The 15,494-nt window shown below is 43.6% G+C and overlaps 1 protein-coding gene across 7 annotated transcripts in view; it reads right to left on the reverse strand.

Moving 5' to 3' along the window:
- CDH4 (cadherin 4) overlaps positions 1-15,494 on the reverse strand; it is an 806,167-nt gene that overhangs the window by 45,273 nt on the left and 745,400 nt on the right. For all 7 annotated transcript variants that reach the window (XM_083507371.1, XM_083507375.1, XM_083507374.1 and 4 more), the window contains one exon: positions 1,110-1,295. In XM_083507371.1, the coding sequence (XP_083363497.1) occupies positions 1,110-1,295 (186 nt within the window). The remainder of the gene's footprint in view (positions 1-1,109; positions 1,296-15,494) is intronic.

The raw sequence follows: 15,494 nt of genomic DNA on the forward strand, positions 1-15,494 counted from the left end.
GGTTTTAGGTATGTGTGTGTGTGTATGAAGGTTGCAGGAACCACAGATGGAGCAAGTTAAAATGACTTTAAAAATAATAATTGCTTAACCAGGTAGCAACCGTGAATGTCCCCAAGGTCAATGCAAGAACAAGCTCACAAGCTTCTCCCTCCATCCTTGTGGCATTTCACGGATGGCATTGCATTCGGAGGCAGGGCAGTTTGTTAGGTAGCAGCAAATGTTCTTTGCCCATGAATCACTCTCTCACAATGCTGCTCTTTCAACTTTAGCAGCGCAGCATAGTACATTAAAAAAAATTGCTGCTATGGGAAGGTCACACTTTTCAAAAGATTGAAAAAGCTCTGTTCTCAGCAACATGCTTGCAAAAAATATTCTTTTCGAGAACAGTGTATCGGACACACTGCGCAGGTCCTTGCCGATCAGAACAGCCTATTCATTCGCACATCCTTTCTTGTCTTGATGGTCTATGCCACAGACTCTATGGAAAACAGCTGCAGGAATCTTATCTGCTAACTGATTCACTTGATGTTCTCTGTGCATAATAACACACAGGGAGAGAAGGTGTTGACCCGTGCTGCTGATTTTCTAAGCAGCGTTTTCAAACAAATAGCGAATGTGGGTTTCTTTTTGTAAAGACAAAAGGCAACAATCACCTCCGTATGCAGGTTAATGGTATGGGCATTGCGCTCAGGGTCTAAAACTTAAACGAGATATTATCAGGTATGCATAGTTGCCACTGATGTTGGTAATGTCTCATTTTGAGGAGAATTGGTTAGATCCAAAGTTGGACTTGGTTAATGTAGACCCATTGAAATCAATAGGGTGAATTGATCGTGCTAATTTAAGGGTCTATTCAGTGAGAGACATGGCCTGGGAAGAGGAGCTGTGGTGGGACAGGTTCTGAGGAAAGCCCTGAGGGCAAGCTAAAAATTGGAGGTAGAGTGTTGCACCCATGCAAAAGTCCTTTATGGTCCAGACCCCTTCATTAGAAGATCTTGACTAACTCTTCTACAGGCAGAAATCTCCAATAAATTGCCCATGACAGAATTCCAAATGGGGTGAGTAGAAGGATGGAGCCCCAAATGAGGTGAGCAGCACAATGTACATACCCTCACAACTGTTACCAACCCTTCATTGGTAACGGGATCTGTCCTGATGGTGAAGTGACCAGAAGGGTCTCCACTGATAATCCGGTAAACGGCATTCCAGTTGGGCGAGTGAGGCTGATCTCTATCCATGACTGTCAAATTAGCGACCACAACTTCCACTCTGTTTTCTGGAACCTCACCGGAATACTGAAAAAGAAAAAGAAAGTGCTGTTAGAAGCATGCATGTTTGTGTGTTCATCACATCTTCACATAATGGAAGACCAACTGGAATGGTACAGAAAATGTGTGAGCCCAGTGTTTACTTTTTCAAGTGCCCTTTTCAGACAACCGAGTGAACTAATGGAGTGTGTGTGTGTATCGGGGAAAGTGCCCAATGTCTCTTCATTGCGTGTTCACCTGGTTGTCTGTACGCTTGGAAGCTCCAAACCATCAGAGTTCGAAGGTTCAGCAACAGCAAGTGCATTCCCAATCTGCCTCCCCTGTTTATTTTGCTAATTAATTAATTAAGAGTTTTCTATACCGCCCTCCAACAAAAATGATGATACCGCGGTTTACAACAACCAAGGAGATATTTAAAAAACACTTAAGAAATAAGAACATTGACAGTAATTATCATAAAATACATAAATTGGCACCGTGACTTAAAAACCTCTCAATGGTCGTCTGAAGGACAGTTCTCTAATGGGAGGTCTGTCAAGTCCAAGCCCAGTTTAAAGATAAAGAACCACAAGGAGGGAGACTGTGAGGGGCCATGAAGTTGGCCATCAATAGTCAGCAACTGAACAGCAGACTGAGAAGGTCCACAGGTCATCTGGTAACAGTATCTCCCGCAACAATACAGTGGAGGCTGGTCCAGTAAGCCAAATGGAGCGTTGCCATGCCAACCTCAGCCAGTCCCACCTTGCCAGCCTTCTTACTTACAACCAGTCTGTTATGTACTAAGCTCAGCTCCTATAACAATAGGCAAGTAGGATCTTAGAATGCAACAACTGATTGGCTTGCAGGAAAAGACCAGTCAGGTTTCAGGAGGAAGTTAATCAGCCTATTAGGCTGGTAGGATCGTAGAATGCAACAACTGATTGGCCTGCAGGAAAAGACCAATCAGGCTCCAGGAGGGAAGCAGAACCAGCCAATCAGACAGGACTCATTGTGCAAATAATGTATATAAGAGCCTGAGGTTTGGGGGGGGGGATTCAATCACTGTTTTACAAGCTACAATAAAGAGCATGAAATCACTACAGGACTCCGAGTATATTTCACAGTCCAAAGGGTCATTCTACCTGTCAGGCTTCCTCCTCCTTACTCTCACTGTTGTTCTTGCGGAAGTTGGTAGGGAGGAGGAGCTAGAATTAGTTGCCTCTGCCTGCCATTGGCCCTAGACCCACCTACTGTTGCCCTTTCTGCCTTCCAGTGGCTTAGCATGCCACCGGGGAGGGAGCGAAACAGACGGGAGTACGGATGCAGATTCAACTGCCTAATAGTGTCCATGACTTTCAGGAGATTGCAGCCACAGAGATAAGACATGAAGAATTGTCCCATTGTCTGGAGGGGTTGCTTCCTGGTTCGCATGGAGAAGCCATTTTCAATGGAGTGTCGGGATTCGCAGAATGCTGTGTGAGATAGTAAGTCTGCAGGCTTGAGTTTGCTAGCTGATGCAACTGGCTGGTGCAATCAGCCTGCAATACTTTCTATGGAAGTGCTGTGTCAGAGTGACTCAGCAGTAATGTGCTGACAGTTGATTGGCTGTCATTGGTTTAAAAGGGAAACCCGCCCAGCAGTAAATGGGTGGTGTAGAGGAGTGTGGTCAGAGAGAGAGAGAGTTAGAGGTCCTCCTATTTGCCTTAAGGTGCAGCCAGGTACTCTGTTTGACTGTATGAACTGCTTGTGTATAATAGCCTGTAGATATTTGTATATATAGCTCACAATAAATATACTGCACCGAAGAGCCTGGAACTCTGAGCATTTCTGCTAAAGCACCGTAAAGAATTCACGACATGGAGCCCAGCGATGGAAGCATGCAGCTGTATTGAGGCAGCATTGGGTGTTGAAATTTGGCACCCCTGGCAGAAAGTGAGGAGGAATTAAAGAACCTTTTAATGAGGGTGAAAGAGGAGAGTGCAAAATATGGTTTGAAGCTCAACATCAAAAAAATGAAGATCATGGCCACTGGTCCCATCACCTCCTGGTAAATAGAAGGGGAAGAAATGGAGGTGGTGAGAGATTTTACTTTCTTGGGCTCCATAATCACTGCAGATGGTGACAGCAGCCATGAAATTAAAAGACGTCTGCTTCTTGGGAGAAAAGCAATGACAAACCTAGACAGCATCTTAAAAAGCAGAGACATCACCTTGCCGACAAAGGTCTGTATAGCTAAAGCTATGGTTTTCCCAGTAGGGATGTATGGAAGTGAGAGCTGGACCATAAAGAAGGCTGATCGCCGAAGAATTGATGCTTTTGAATTATGGTGCTGGAGGAGACTCTTGAGAGTCCCATGGACTGCAAGAAGATCAAACCTCTCCATTCTGAAGGAAATCAGCCCTGAGTGCTCACTGGAAGGACAGATCGTGAAGCTGAGGCTCCAATACTTTGGCCACCTCATGAGAAGAGAAGACTCCCTGGAAAAGACCCTGATGCTGGGAAAGATGGAGAGCACAAGGAGAAGGGGACGACTGGCGTGCTCTGGTCCATGGGGTCATGAAGAGTCGGATACGACTAAACGACTAAACAACAACAACAACAACAAAACAATTTTGCACCTGGGGCAACTGCCCCTATGCCCCTCACTATTTAGGAACTTGGGAAGCTGCCTTATAGCAAGTTCAGTATAGTCTACACTGGGGTAGCACATCACCAGAGTTTCAGGGGGGAGGCATTCCCAGCCTTATCTGGCGATGCCAGGGATTGAACCCGTGGCCTTTTGCATGCAAAGGAGATGCTGTACCAAAGAGCTGTGAGCACACACAAAAAGGGGGTGGGGGTGGAGAAGCCTTCGAAGCTTGCATTAGACTTTCACAGGAAAACTGTACTTTTATCTGTATTCAAAAGCTAATAAAGAGAGAAGCCCTTTCATCAAACTACTTGACTTCTGGGGCCTTGTGTATTGCACAGAAACTCGCAGAGTCTGCCTTTGAGAACACAATAGCCTTTCATCTGTAACCCAACACTCCTGTACGCTCCAGCCCTGATACTATCATCTTGTTAGGAAGAAAAATTGTGAATTTATCCAAAATGGGATCTCATCCCAGTCTTAGTGATGGAGCTCCTGTGCCAATGACCTTTAAGAGCTCTTTGGCTCAACAATAGAAGATCTTTATCTCGCAAACTCTTGGCGGGGGGTGAGGGTGGAGAGGACACGTTAAAATTCTGATCTGATAAAAATAAGAATAATAAAAAAAGCAAGCAGGGGCTTCCGTTTTCAGGTTTTGTTGAGTTTGCTTTCTCATCGAACATACCTTTGTTTCGGTCCCGAGGAATGGATAACGTGAAACAGGAGCCACCCCAAAATTATTTGATTGTGGAGGGTAACCTAATAGTGCTGCTTCAGTGAGAACTGTTTGAATATATATATATATATATATATATATATATATATATATATATATATATATATATATATATATTTGCTTTCGTAGATTTTCACGGGTACAGGAATGCAGGTTTTGGTGTCTTCGGGTGTCTTCCCGTGTAAGAGTTGGGGTGTCTAGGCGACGTTTCGACGAGGTCTCACTCGTCATCTTCAGGCTGGTGCTTTCGGCTTCTTGTTACTGGAACAGAGCAGGATCTCAGTGTTTGAGTTCCTATAAATACTGTTGAGGGGGTGTGGTGTATAGCCTCCAACGTTCTGGGCAGAGAGGAAGTTCCCAGGTTAGTGTGCCTTTTCTTCTTTTGTTCATTAATTACTAGAGGGATATCTTGAGTGATTTCCTGAGTGATATTCTGAGTACCTCCTAAGTGGTACTCAGAATATCACTCAGGAAATCACTCAAGATATCCCTCTAGTAATTAATGAACAAAAGAAGAAAAGGCACACTAACCTGGGAACTTCCTCTCTGCCCAGAACGTTGGAGGCTATACACCACACCCCCTCAACAGTATTTATAGGAACTCAAACACTGAGATCCTGCTCTGTTCCAGTAACAAGAAGCCGAAAGCACCAGCCTGAAGATGACGAGTGAGACCTCGTCGAAACGTCGCCTAGACACCCCAACTCTTACACGGGAAGACACCCGAAGACACCAAAACCTGCATATATATATATATATATATATATATATATATATATATATGCTTTCGTAGATTTTCACGGGTACAGGAATGCAGGTTTTGGTGTCTTCGGGTGTCTTCCCATATATATATATATTGTAACCAGCTCAATGTAGAATCACAGAGTTGGAAGTGACCACAAAGGTCATCTAGTCCAACCCCCTCCGATGCAGGAATCTTTTGCTCAATATAGGTCTCGAACCCACAACCCTGAGATTAAGTGTCTTGTGGCACCTCATGCGAATGGGTAGTTAACGAAATCTTCCCTTGATTTCAAGCAAAATCCAGTTTCTGCACCAAGGTAACCAAAATAAACTGAGACAGGAATATGTTGTGCAAATTAAGCACATTATTCTAGAATTATGTTTTTGTGGGTTTTTATTTGCTCCCGGCAAACACAACAGACCAAAAAGAACAGTAGTCTCGAGTGCATTTTGGACTGAGAATTTGGAGAATTTCTAAGCATTCCTTTTAACCTCTAGAATGGGGTAGGAAACCTGTGGCCCTCCACAGGTCATTGGACAACCAAGTCCCATCAGCCCCTGCCAGCATGGTGAACAGTCAGGTGGGAGTTGTAGTCCTGCAAGATCTGGAGGGCTGAAGGCTCCCTGTCCCTGCTCCAGAAGAAGTTATCTAGAAAATGTAAGTCTATTGCTGTGAAGTAACAGAATCACAGAGAATGCGTTCCAAAGTGTCAAAAGTTATTGGAAAAATGTCCAGAAGTAGCAGGAATCAGTATTAAATCTGTACATGAAAACTTGCTGAAGTATACACTCTAAGATAAGATTGCTTTTATCTGTGCTCGGAGCGGAATGCATTTGCAGTTTCGTCCTTCGCTGAGAGCACACCCTCAAGATCACTTTAAGCACAATAGCTATCCCATAACACTTGAGTTGGATGAAGCATGCATTAGGCTGGTGCAGTCATAGTAAGTGGATAATCTTCATCCCCCACCCCCTTCAAAGAAGATGAGGATTCTAACCCTTTTGGGGGGACCCTAAATGCCGACCCAGGAAGTAGTAGTGACCCCAGATGGATTGTTTTGGATGAAAGGATATCCGATCCTAAGTGTGCAGCTGTGTATTCTTAGGCGGACTCCAGACTGTCACTGTTGTGTGGGAAGGATTCAAAAACATTTTGAAAATTCAGGTTAGCCCCAGTAAAGTGGATTAAAGGGTTCTATGGCACAGCCGATTCACTTGTTGTTGTTGTTTTATTACTCTTTCCAGTTACAGAAATGATCGAGAAATGCATTGAAAAGTGTGTGCTGAATGATTGAGAAGAAGCCTAAGCACCACACAAGCAAAAAAGGATGGATGTTCATTGTCATGTAACCACCCCGCAAACAAATCAGAACAAATGCTCCTTAAAGAACAGTCATAGCGTTAGCACCCTGGAAGCGCTGCACAAGCAAATCAGGATAGGTTGGCCACTTACTCATCACCAAAAGAAGAGGAAACAAATCAGCCAAAAAGAAGACAAAAGGGGACACTGATTTGCTAAATACGTCTGCATATGCTAATTTATATGCATAGATGTAAATCTAGCATATAACTGAATGAGACATACAGTGCATCTCACCAAGCTGACCAGGTGAATTGTGTGGTTACCTGGTTTTCTGTCCAGGTGCTAATTGTTGACCAGCCCATGATTTCGTTTCCAAATTTTAAAAATCATTAAATGGACCGAAGACTGGGCAGTTCTTCAAATGAAGGACTGCCCTCTGTAAAGTGGGACTCATACATTAGTAAGCGAGGAATGCCATTGAGAATTGTTTGCCCAAAATGCATTAAATATTAGCAAATAGTATGTTTGGAAATGCATACATTGGGATAAAATATGGAGTGAAATACAGACTTTATATACTTTTTTTGTTATGAAATGCGTAATTATTTACACACTTTCTTTGTGTGTGGAGTTCATGCAGGAGGGGCTGATATGGTTGGATTAGTTTTATTTAAACATCATTTTCCGATGGAAAAATCCAAATTCTTTCCACAGTGTCATTTCACTGACTTTGGGGCTATTTGTAAAAAAAAAAAAGGGGGGGGCTGTGGATTTAGATAATAAGGAATGAAATCTTCAAGAAAGTTCTGATTTGCACTCTTCTTTCTCAGGCATCGATTCAATCCCCCATCTCCACGGGGAGCACCGTTTTCTTGTTCTGCTCCAAAGCCTTTTGAGTATGTTCTTCTGGTAAAACTGTCACACCCTTACACGGTTGCAAAGGGGATGGAGAGAGAGAGAGGTAGGGATGAGCAACAGGCAGCGCTGGCATCTGTAAATGGGCTCATTAGTTAAGGCTAATTGTCTCATTAGAAAAGGGTGTGTGCATAAATGCAAAGATAATTTATAAGATATCCCAGTTGGAAACAAAACAGCTTCAGCCACCCTTCCCCAAACCGATGCCCTCCAGATTTTCGGGCTACAGTTCTCAACAGCCCCAGCTAGCACAGCTGGAGGGCAACCAAGTCATGTGGCTTTAAAGGGAGCCACTTAAATTAAAAAGACTGACATAAATAGCTGCTTCAAAGCTGTAAACTTCCTAGCTGAAAACTGTCTTCCATAAGGATGTTTTTTACTTTGCTTATTCATCGTTCTTGGGCATTTTTCTTCTTTCCATTCATTGCAACAGAGAGTTTTCATTTCTATTGGCTATAAAATGGAGGAGGTTGGGATTAAGAGCATAACAAAAGCCCCGTTGGAGAAGATCAAAGGCTTATCCACTCCACCAGAATGCTCTCACAATGGCAAACCAGAGGCCTAAAGGAATCCCACAAACAGGAGATGGTAGAAGGCAAGCTTAAAACAAAATCTGGATTTCAGAGAATGGTAGCCATGGGGCAACCTGTGTGTTCCTTTCATGATGGATTCCACCCTCCCCCAGATTAGCCAGTACAGAGCAGATGGGGGTGGGTGGGTGGGTGGGTGGGAACCTGCTTCAAAGGGCCAACCATGAGCAAGCAAAAGATTTCTATTTGTCCCTGAAGCAACCAGTCACAACTGAAGTGTATCTTAGGAGCAAAGTTGCCAGGAATACAAAAGGGCTGGGTGGAGCTCAGAATGGGTTTATGTAGTCCTTGAAGTCCTTCTTCTTCTTCTTTCTTTGGCGATCACTTGTAGCCGAGTAAGATTGTCTTCCATAAACATGGTTTTATCAATGAGTCCTTAGGTGACTGTGGAGGCCAGTTCTGGATCCTCATGTCCTTCTACAGTGGGGACATTGGTTCCCGGGTGGGAGTTGATCACGTTGTGGATTTGCCAAGCATGCCTTCCTCTTAGCACATTTCTCCCTTGCGTTCTGAGTTTGAGTGTCTTCAAAGTCCATGACACCTTTGGTAAACACTGTTCTCCAACTGGAGCGCTCGCAGTCCAGTGTTCCCCAGTTGTCAGTGTTTATACTACATTTTTAAAGATTTGCCTTGAGACAGTCTTTAAACCTCTTTTTTTGACCACCAGCATTACGCTTTCCATTTTTAGGTTCGGAAGTCCACCTCCTCCATAGCAACACACATAGGTGTACATCTTGTCCTTCTACCTAGACCTAAGTAGGAATAGAAGAAGCTGCCTTCTGAGCTACAGCTCTACCTTTGAGCTACAGCCCAGTCCAATAGCGACTTCTTGATAGCAACTTCCCTGGCCCATGTTGTTGCACCAGCTAGGGAAGGAGCACCAACCTCAGGAGATCCCAGGGCCAAAGGATCTCAACTTGCACAGCTTGGAGAACATTATTCTTGAGATTCCAGTGAGCTACAGAAGGGGGAAGAAACAACTCTGGCTCCAGTGATCCAATGGTCCGACTCACCAGATGCACATTGCCTTTTATGATGCCACACAACATCCAGAGATTAGCATAATATATGCTGTGAACCCCAGAATAAGTTGTGCCATTATGGAGTCTTTGTTTGTTTCTTTGAAGTGATGCTGTTGGAATTTGTAGAACAGGTGGTTGCTTGGATCGGAAGACTCTGTGCCATTGGAGTCTGCCAGCCAGGAGAAACAGTTTGCTTTAGTCTGCCAACAAACACTGCTTTATGATAGCAAAGATGTACCCCAGACTGCTGTTTATAGGAATCCAATGTGAATACATATTAGCTCAATAAAGCTACTACCTGTGGTTTGCTTCCTGACTAAAGCGCAACGCGGGGAAGGTTGGAGACCATTTAATTGAATTGTGGACATTTTTGTCGGCAACATCTGGCAACGTTACATCTCATTGCACACATCTAGAAGAGCAGCGCCTTGGCACAGGCATCTCATTTTCACTTTGGACATTTTATCCTCATTATTACATAATACATATTACAGGGGCATTGGCTAATGGATTCCTTCCTCCTGGCTCCACACATATTAATGGAAAAGTGAGAATTGCAGAGAGGTTGCATTGAAGGGAGAATACCACAGCAGGGGGATGTGTAACACGGGCAGATGTTACAAATGAAATGGTTCATGACAAATAGGCTCAGGACAAGCTGACAGGGTACCTGGCATGGACTAGGCTGCACAGGACATAAGCTGTGTAACAGCCCTGGAGAACACATGGCTGCCATGAAATTTAATGCATGGTCCATCAAAACCACCTTGCTTGAAGATCAAATATTAACCACAACTATTCATGCTATCAGGAATATCATGCCCTCAAATAGTCAGGTGTCTATCTGTTTCAAAGCAAAAAAGAGACCACCCAAAAAAACTAGTAGTAATTTTGACATATTCTGGGGACTTCCTGGATGCTGCCATCATGTCCTACTGTTGCTTGCAAATTAAATGTGTTTTATAACGGCCTGAAAAGGACCTGCGAACTTTAGGATGTACAAAATGTTGAGGTGTTCATTGAAGGGAAAAAGAAACTAGAGGTGGGGTACATGTTTGTAAACCCAATGGTCACATAAGGCGAGAGAGTCTCATGAGTGAGTGAACCATACCTTGTCTTTAATAGCATGGCGGGAGTGTTGGGAATCATTCTGCAAAGAAACAGTAAAGATATTTGTACCTTTAAGAACAGTTTCTGTAAGCTCTGGGCAAATTGGGTACAGCTGGCCATGACTACAAAAGGAGGAAAAGCTGCAGTTTGAACTTTACCTGCAGGAAAAACACCCACAAGCTTTGCTGTTTGTTGTTTTATAATAAAAACTTTATTTGATTTGGTTTTACACCGGTCTCGTGGTGTCATAGTCTCTGTTATCTGCCACCAGAGGAAAGACCCCCCTATAACAGGTTATGGGCCCAGTCCTGAGTGGGCAGAGACAGAGTGTGAAAAGAACCCAGAGACTGGAAGCAACTCAGTGTTTCTCAAGCAGCTGGCTGTGTGAAGGCGTCGGCAGAGAGTGTCTGTTTGAGACCAGGATCCGAACATTTCTTCAAGCCATGTGTGAGTAAGGACTGAGTGGAAAGCTGAAAACTGGGTGGAGCCATGGCTGGACTTGGAGCTCAAGGGGGAGCTTCATGTTTTCCAGTAGAGAAACTGGGAGAATTCAATTATATGTCATGGTGTTTACAGATGCAGGCATTTTTAAAGAGGAAAAAACAGGGAGGAGTGTGGAAACTTGTTGGGACATCTTTGTTGCTTCTGACCAGTTTTGAATTTCTTGCCCTGCTCATTCTTGAGCACCATCTGCTGCTGGGCCTGAATAAAGATCTCTTACTTTCAAGTAACAGCTTTTGTATGTTGGGTGTAAATGCATTAATAATATGAACTGATGGTTCCCCCACTTGTCCCCCATTTCTCTCCCCCCCTCTCTCTTAATGAGTTTGCAACAACAATGGTTAAAGGTCACTTACCAACTAAGGTTTGTATTTGGTTTATAAGCCTTAGTCAGCTTTAGGCTTCCATGTGAAACTGGACTTCCTCCTTAAGGAGTCTTCACCACCCAAAAACTACTGAACTGTGACTACAGAGTGTAAAAATAAAATAAAATTAAACTGCTCTCAAGGCTCAGCTGCTCTCACTGATGCTTTTAACTATTCTGGAACAAAATAGGCCAAGGTTTAAACGATCTTCTGTGAAATGCTTCAGCTCTAACCATGGTTTATTAACTGCAGTTAGCATAGACTATGGTTAATGTTACCCATTGCTTAGCATGGTTATGTGCTAATCAGGCCAGTGTTGTGATTTTGGATTTTGCTTACTTGAATTTTGAGGGTCCTTGGCTCTGACAATGCAAAGGCATTTGTGGATGATATACTTGTTTCAGCTTTAAGTGGCTTGAGATTGGGACTTGAAAGATCACATTTTGTCACTCTGAAATTTAAACAAGTAGGTTTATATTCCAATTTGAGAAAAGCAAATGTATCTGTCTTCCTTTTTTTGGCAACAGGAAATTGAAGTCTACTAGTTTTTTTAAAAAAAGAAATGCCCTAATCTTTGGCAATTTTAAACTCCAGGGTCTGAAAAATTCATTATTACTAACTCCCATCAAGGGGGTTCATGAAGCCAAAATTACTTAATCATCTCCGTTTAGCTTCGTGTGTAGACCTCAATTTGAAAAAAATTATCTTCTTGAATTGTTATTGCAATTAATTTTCTCTTCCTTTTTTTTCCTACAGCAGACTATGTTACAGTAATTAGATATTTTATAAAAATGAGTTATATTCATTCAAGATAGCTGGCTTCACTTTTACATTTGATTAATCATATTACCACTGAGGTCTGAGGTTTGTCTCCAGGGAAACTTTAATGACCTCGTTTTAATTCTTCTTTTAACCATAGAGAAGGTGTAAATGAACAAATATAAAACGATCTTCTCCCCCCTCCACAATCTCAAGATTAGATCTTAGGGAGCGTTGGGTTGTTGCCCTCCCCCCCCCCACGTGGCTGACCCATTTTAAAAAGACAATCTACCAATTCTAATTAGATATAGGGTGCATTCAGACCTAAATAGAGACTTGAACTATCTCTGATAACTAAAGTTCAGCTTGATCTTTATGGATGAAAGAATTTTTAAAGGAAGGTTTAGTGTTGAAGAGTCTTGTGCCTGATATGCACACAGCTTCACCATCTTCAAAGGCTGCTCTATTTATGAATGGAGGAAATACATTTGCATCTGTGGATGTGCTTCCTTTGAAATGAATGGACAGGCCATATATACAGGAGCTAAAATGTACACCAAGCTGATTTTTACTGACCTACTTCACATTGGAAGGGAGGGCTTTTGATGCCTGCTATCAATGGCTACAGCTGGAGGCAGCTATGATTCTGAATACCAGTTGCTAGAAATCACTGAAAGGTTTCTCACAGCCATCTGATTGGCCACTGCGATAACAGTGACGATGGATCAGATGGGCCATTTGCCTAATCCGCAGGACCTTCTTATGACCTTATGACTGTCATAGTTTCTTCTCATTTCTCCCTAACACACCTTGCTCATCAGGTGTAACTGTCTCATTGGTGGGACATGGGTGGCGCTGTGGTCTAAACCACTAAGCCTCTTGTGCTTGCCAATCAGAAGGTCGGCAGTTTGAACCCTGGCGACGGGGTGAGCTCCCGTTGCTCTGTCCCAGCTTCTGCCAACATAGCAGTTCGAAAGCACACCAGTGCGAGTAGATAAATAGGTACTGATGCAGTGGGAAGGTAAATAGCGTTTCTGTGCACTCTGATTTCCATCACAGTGTTCCGTTATGCCAGAAGTGGTTGAGTCATGCTGGCCACATGACCCAGGAAGCTGTCTGTGGACAAATGCCAGTTCCCTCGGCCTGAAAGCGAGATGAGTGCTGCACCCCAAAGTTGCCTTTGACTGGACTTAACCATCCAGGGGTCCTTTACCTTCCTGTCCCACCTCAAACACCCTCGGACACTCCATGTTTAGGCATTACATTGAATTTGGTGTACCTGTAAAGGTAAAGGGACCCTTGACCATTAGGTCCAGTCGTGGCCGACTCTGGGGTTGCAGCGCTCATCTCGCTATATTGGCCGAGGGAGCCGGTGTACAACTTCCGGGTCATGTAGCCAGCATGACTAAGCTGCTTCTGGCGAACCAGAGCAGCGCACGGAAACGCCATTTACCTTCCCACCGGAGTGGTATCGATTTATCTACTTGCACTTTGACGTGCTTTCGAACTGCTAGGTTGGCAGGAGCAGGGACCAAGCAATGTGAGCTCACCCCGTCGCGGGGATTCGAACCGCCGACCTTCTGATCAGCAAGTCCTAGGCTCTGTGGTTTAACCCACAGCGCCACCCGCGTCCCTTCGGTGTACCTGAGTGTATAGTAAAAACCCATTAATTCTTCCCCACTGGATGTCGTTCCACTAAAACTACCCCTCGCAAAAACAAGAAGAAGAAGAGAAGAAGAGTTTGGGTTTGATATCCCGCTTTATCACTACCCGAAGGAGTCTCAAAGCAGCTCACAATTTCCTTTCCCTTCCTCCCCCACAACACTCTGTGAGGTGAGTGGGGCTGAGAGACTTCAGAGAAGTGTGACTGGCCCAAGGTCACCCAGCAGCTGCATGTGGAGGAGCAGGGAAGCGAACCCGGTTCACCAGATTACGAGTCCACTGCTCTTAACCACAACACCACACAAAACACCCCTACCATTCTCCCACAGAAAACAAAGATACAGCTATCTGGATATTTTCCTTATGTGGTAAACAGCACTTGTGGGGGCAACCCAGCCAGATGGGTGGGGTATAAATAATATTAAGATCATCATCATCATCATCATCATCATCATCATCATCATTTGTAGTGGGAAAACTGCAGGAAGAGAAAGTGTTAAGAAGTACTTTGCCCTAGTTTAGATGGCATTTTGTAAGACAGTGGTGTCCAAACTTTTTTCAAAGAGGGCCAGATTTGATGAAGTGAAGGGCCACGAGGGGCGACCAATGGGCCGAGCTTTTTTTTAGGACTGAAGCTATTTAGCTTTTTTTAAGGATTGAAGTTGTTGAGGTTTTTTTTTAAGGATTTTACCCCAGGAAATATGCCTGTTGTAAGAGGAAAAAAGTTGAGCCATAGCTACTCGTGGCTGCAACTTAGCCTTCAGCCTCACTGAGCTCAGTGGGACTCACACCCTGGTAAGCCTGCGTAGGACTGCCGCCTTGGAAACCGAAATTAAAAGCCCATTATCCCTCGCTTTCTGTGCGCTGCTTTGTGACAAAGAAATGTTATTTCCCATGGAGTGTGCTATGTAGCTCCATTAAGTCAACATCCTTGGATCTAAGCCAAATCAATCTAATCGCCTCTATCGCTGCAAACAGTTATGTGGACATATGTCCTACTCAAACCAATGAGATTGATGCATGCGCAGACCAGAAATAAGCTGCAGAGTTCAATAGGATGCAATTAGCTTAAATTCAAATATGTCAGTTTAACTGGGTTGTAAATGAGGCTGTTAATTACTCGAAGTTGTTGGAAATGACAAAGTTAACTCCTCTCCCCCATTCTTCTAGAAATGTTATTGAAAGAGACAAAAAATATTTTTTTGCGGGGGTGTGGGGAGGAAACCTTCGCAAATTATTTGGTCAGCTTTATCGGAATAATTTGTTGAAATGTGCACACAAATGGGGACGTTAAGCATCAGTCACTTTGAGTTACTTTGAAGTTAGCGGTGAGGAGTATACGGAAAACACTCTGCAATTCTGGCAGCTGGAAGGAAGACACACAACGGTGATAGAGGTTCTATGGAAGAATAGTAATAACAATCCTGTTTAATTTTCAGCTAAAAAGCAAAGCTCTGCTGCAATATATGGAGATCAGGGCATGGGTTGGGTGAGCATACATAATATACAACACATAGTATTGTAGCTCCTTGAGATGTCAATCAGAGATGCCTGTTGGCCCCTTTTCCATCTGACTGTTACTTTAATGACAAGAGGAGGGACTTATAGAGCCTAATTTCCCCCTCCCTCAGTTGCAAATGGCAAGCCACCTGTTCTGCTATGGTCCTTTATCCAACTCTAGCTCAAAACAACCATTTCCAAGAGTTGCGGTCATCTTTCCTTCGCTGTTTTCTTTTTTCCAAAACTCTAGACTGACTCAAAGGGTGAGCTAAGAGTGGGAGCAGAATGCATGGCTAGAGGCCAGTTTTACTACTTAGTCCCTTTGCAGCTCAAAACCACACTCCCCACGGCTTTCTCCCTGCAGCAGAATGTGATTCTAAGCTGAATTATGACGAGAGGGTAAAGAGTTGA

This window comes from Podarcis liolepis (assembly GCF_965112155.1).
Source record: "Podarcis liolepis genome assembly, chromosome: 6".
NCBI classification, from domain to species: domain Eukaryota; kingdom Metazoa; phylum Chordata; class Lepidosauria; order Squamata; family Lacertidae; genus Podarcis; species Podarcis liolepis.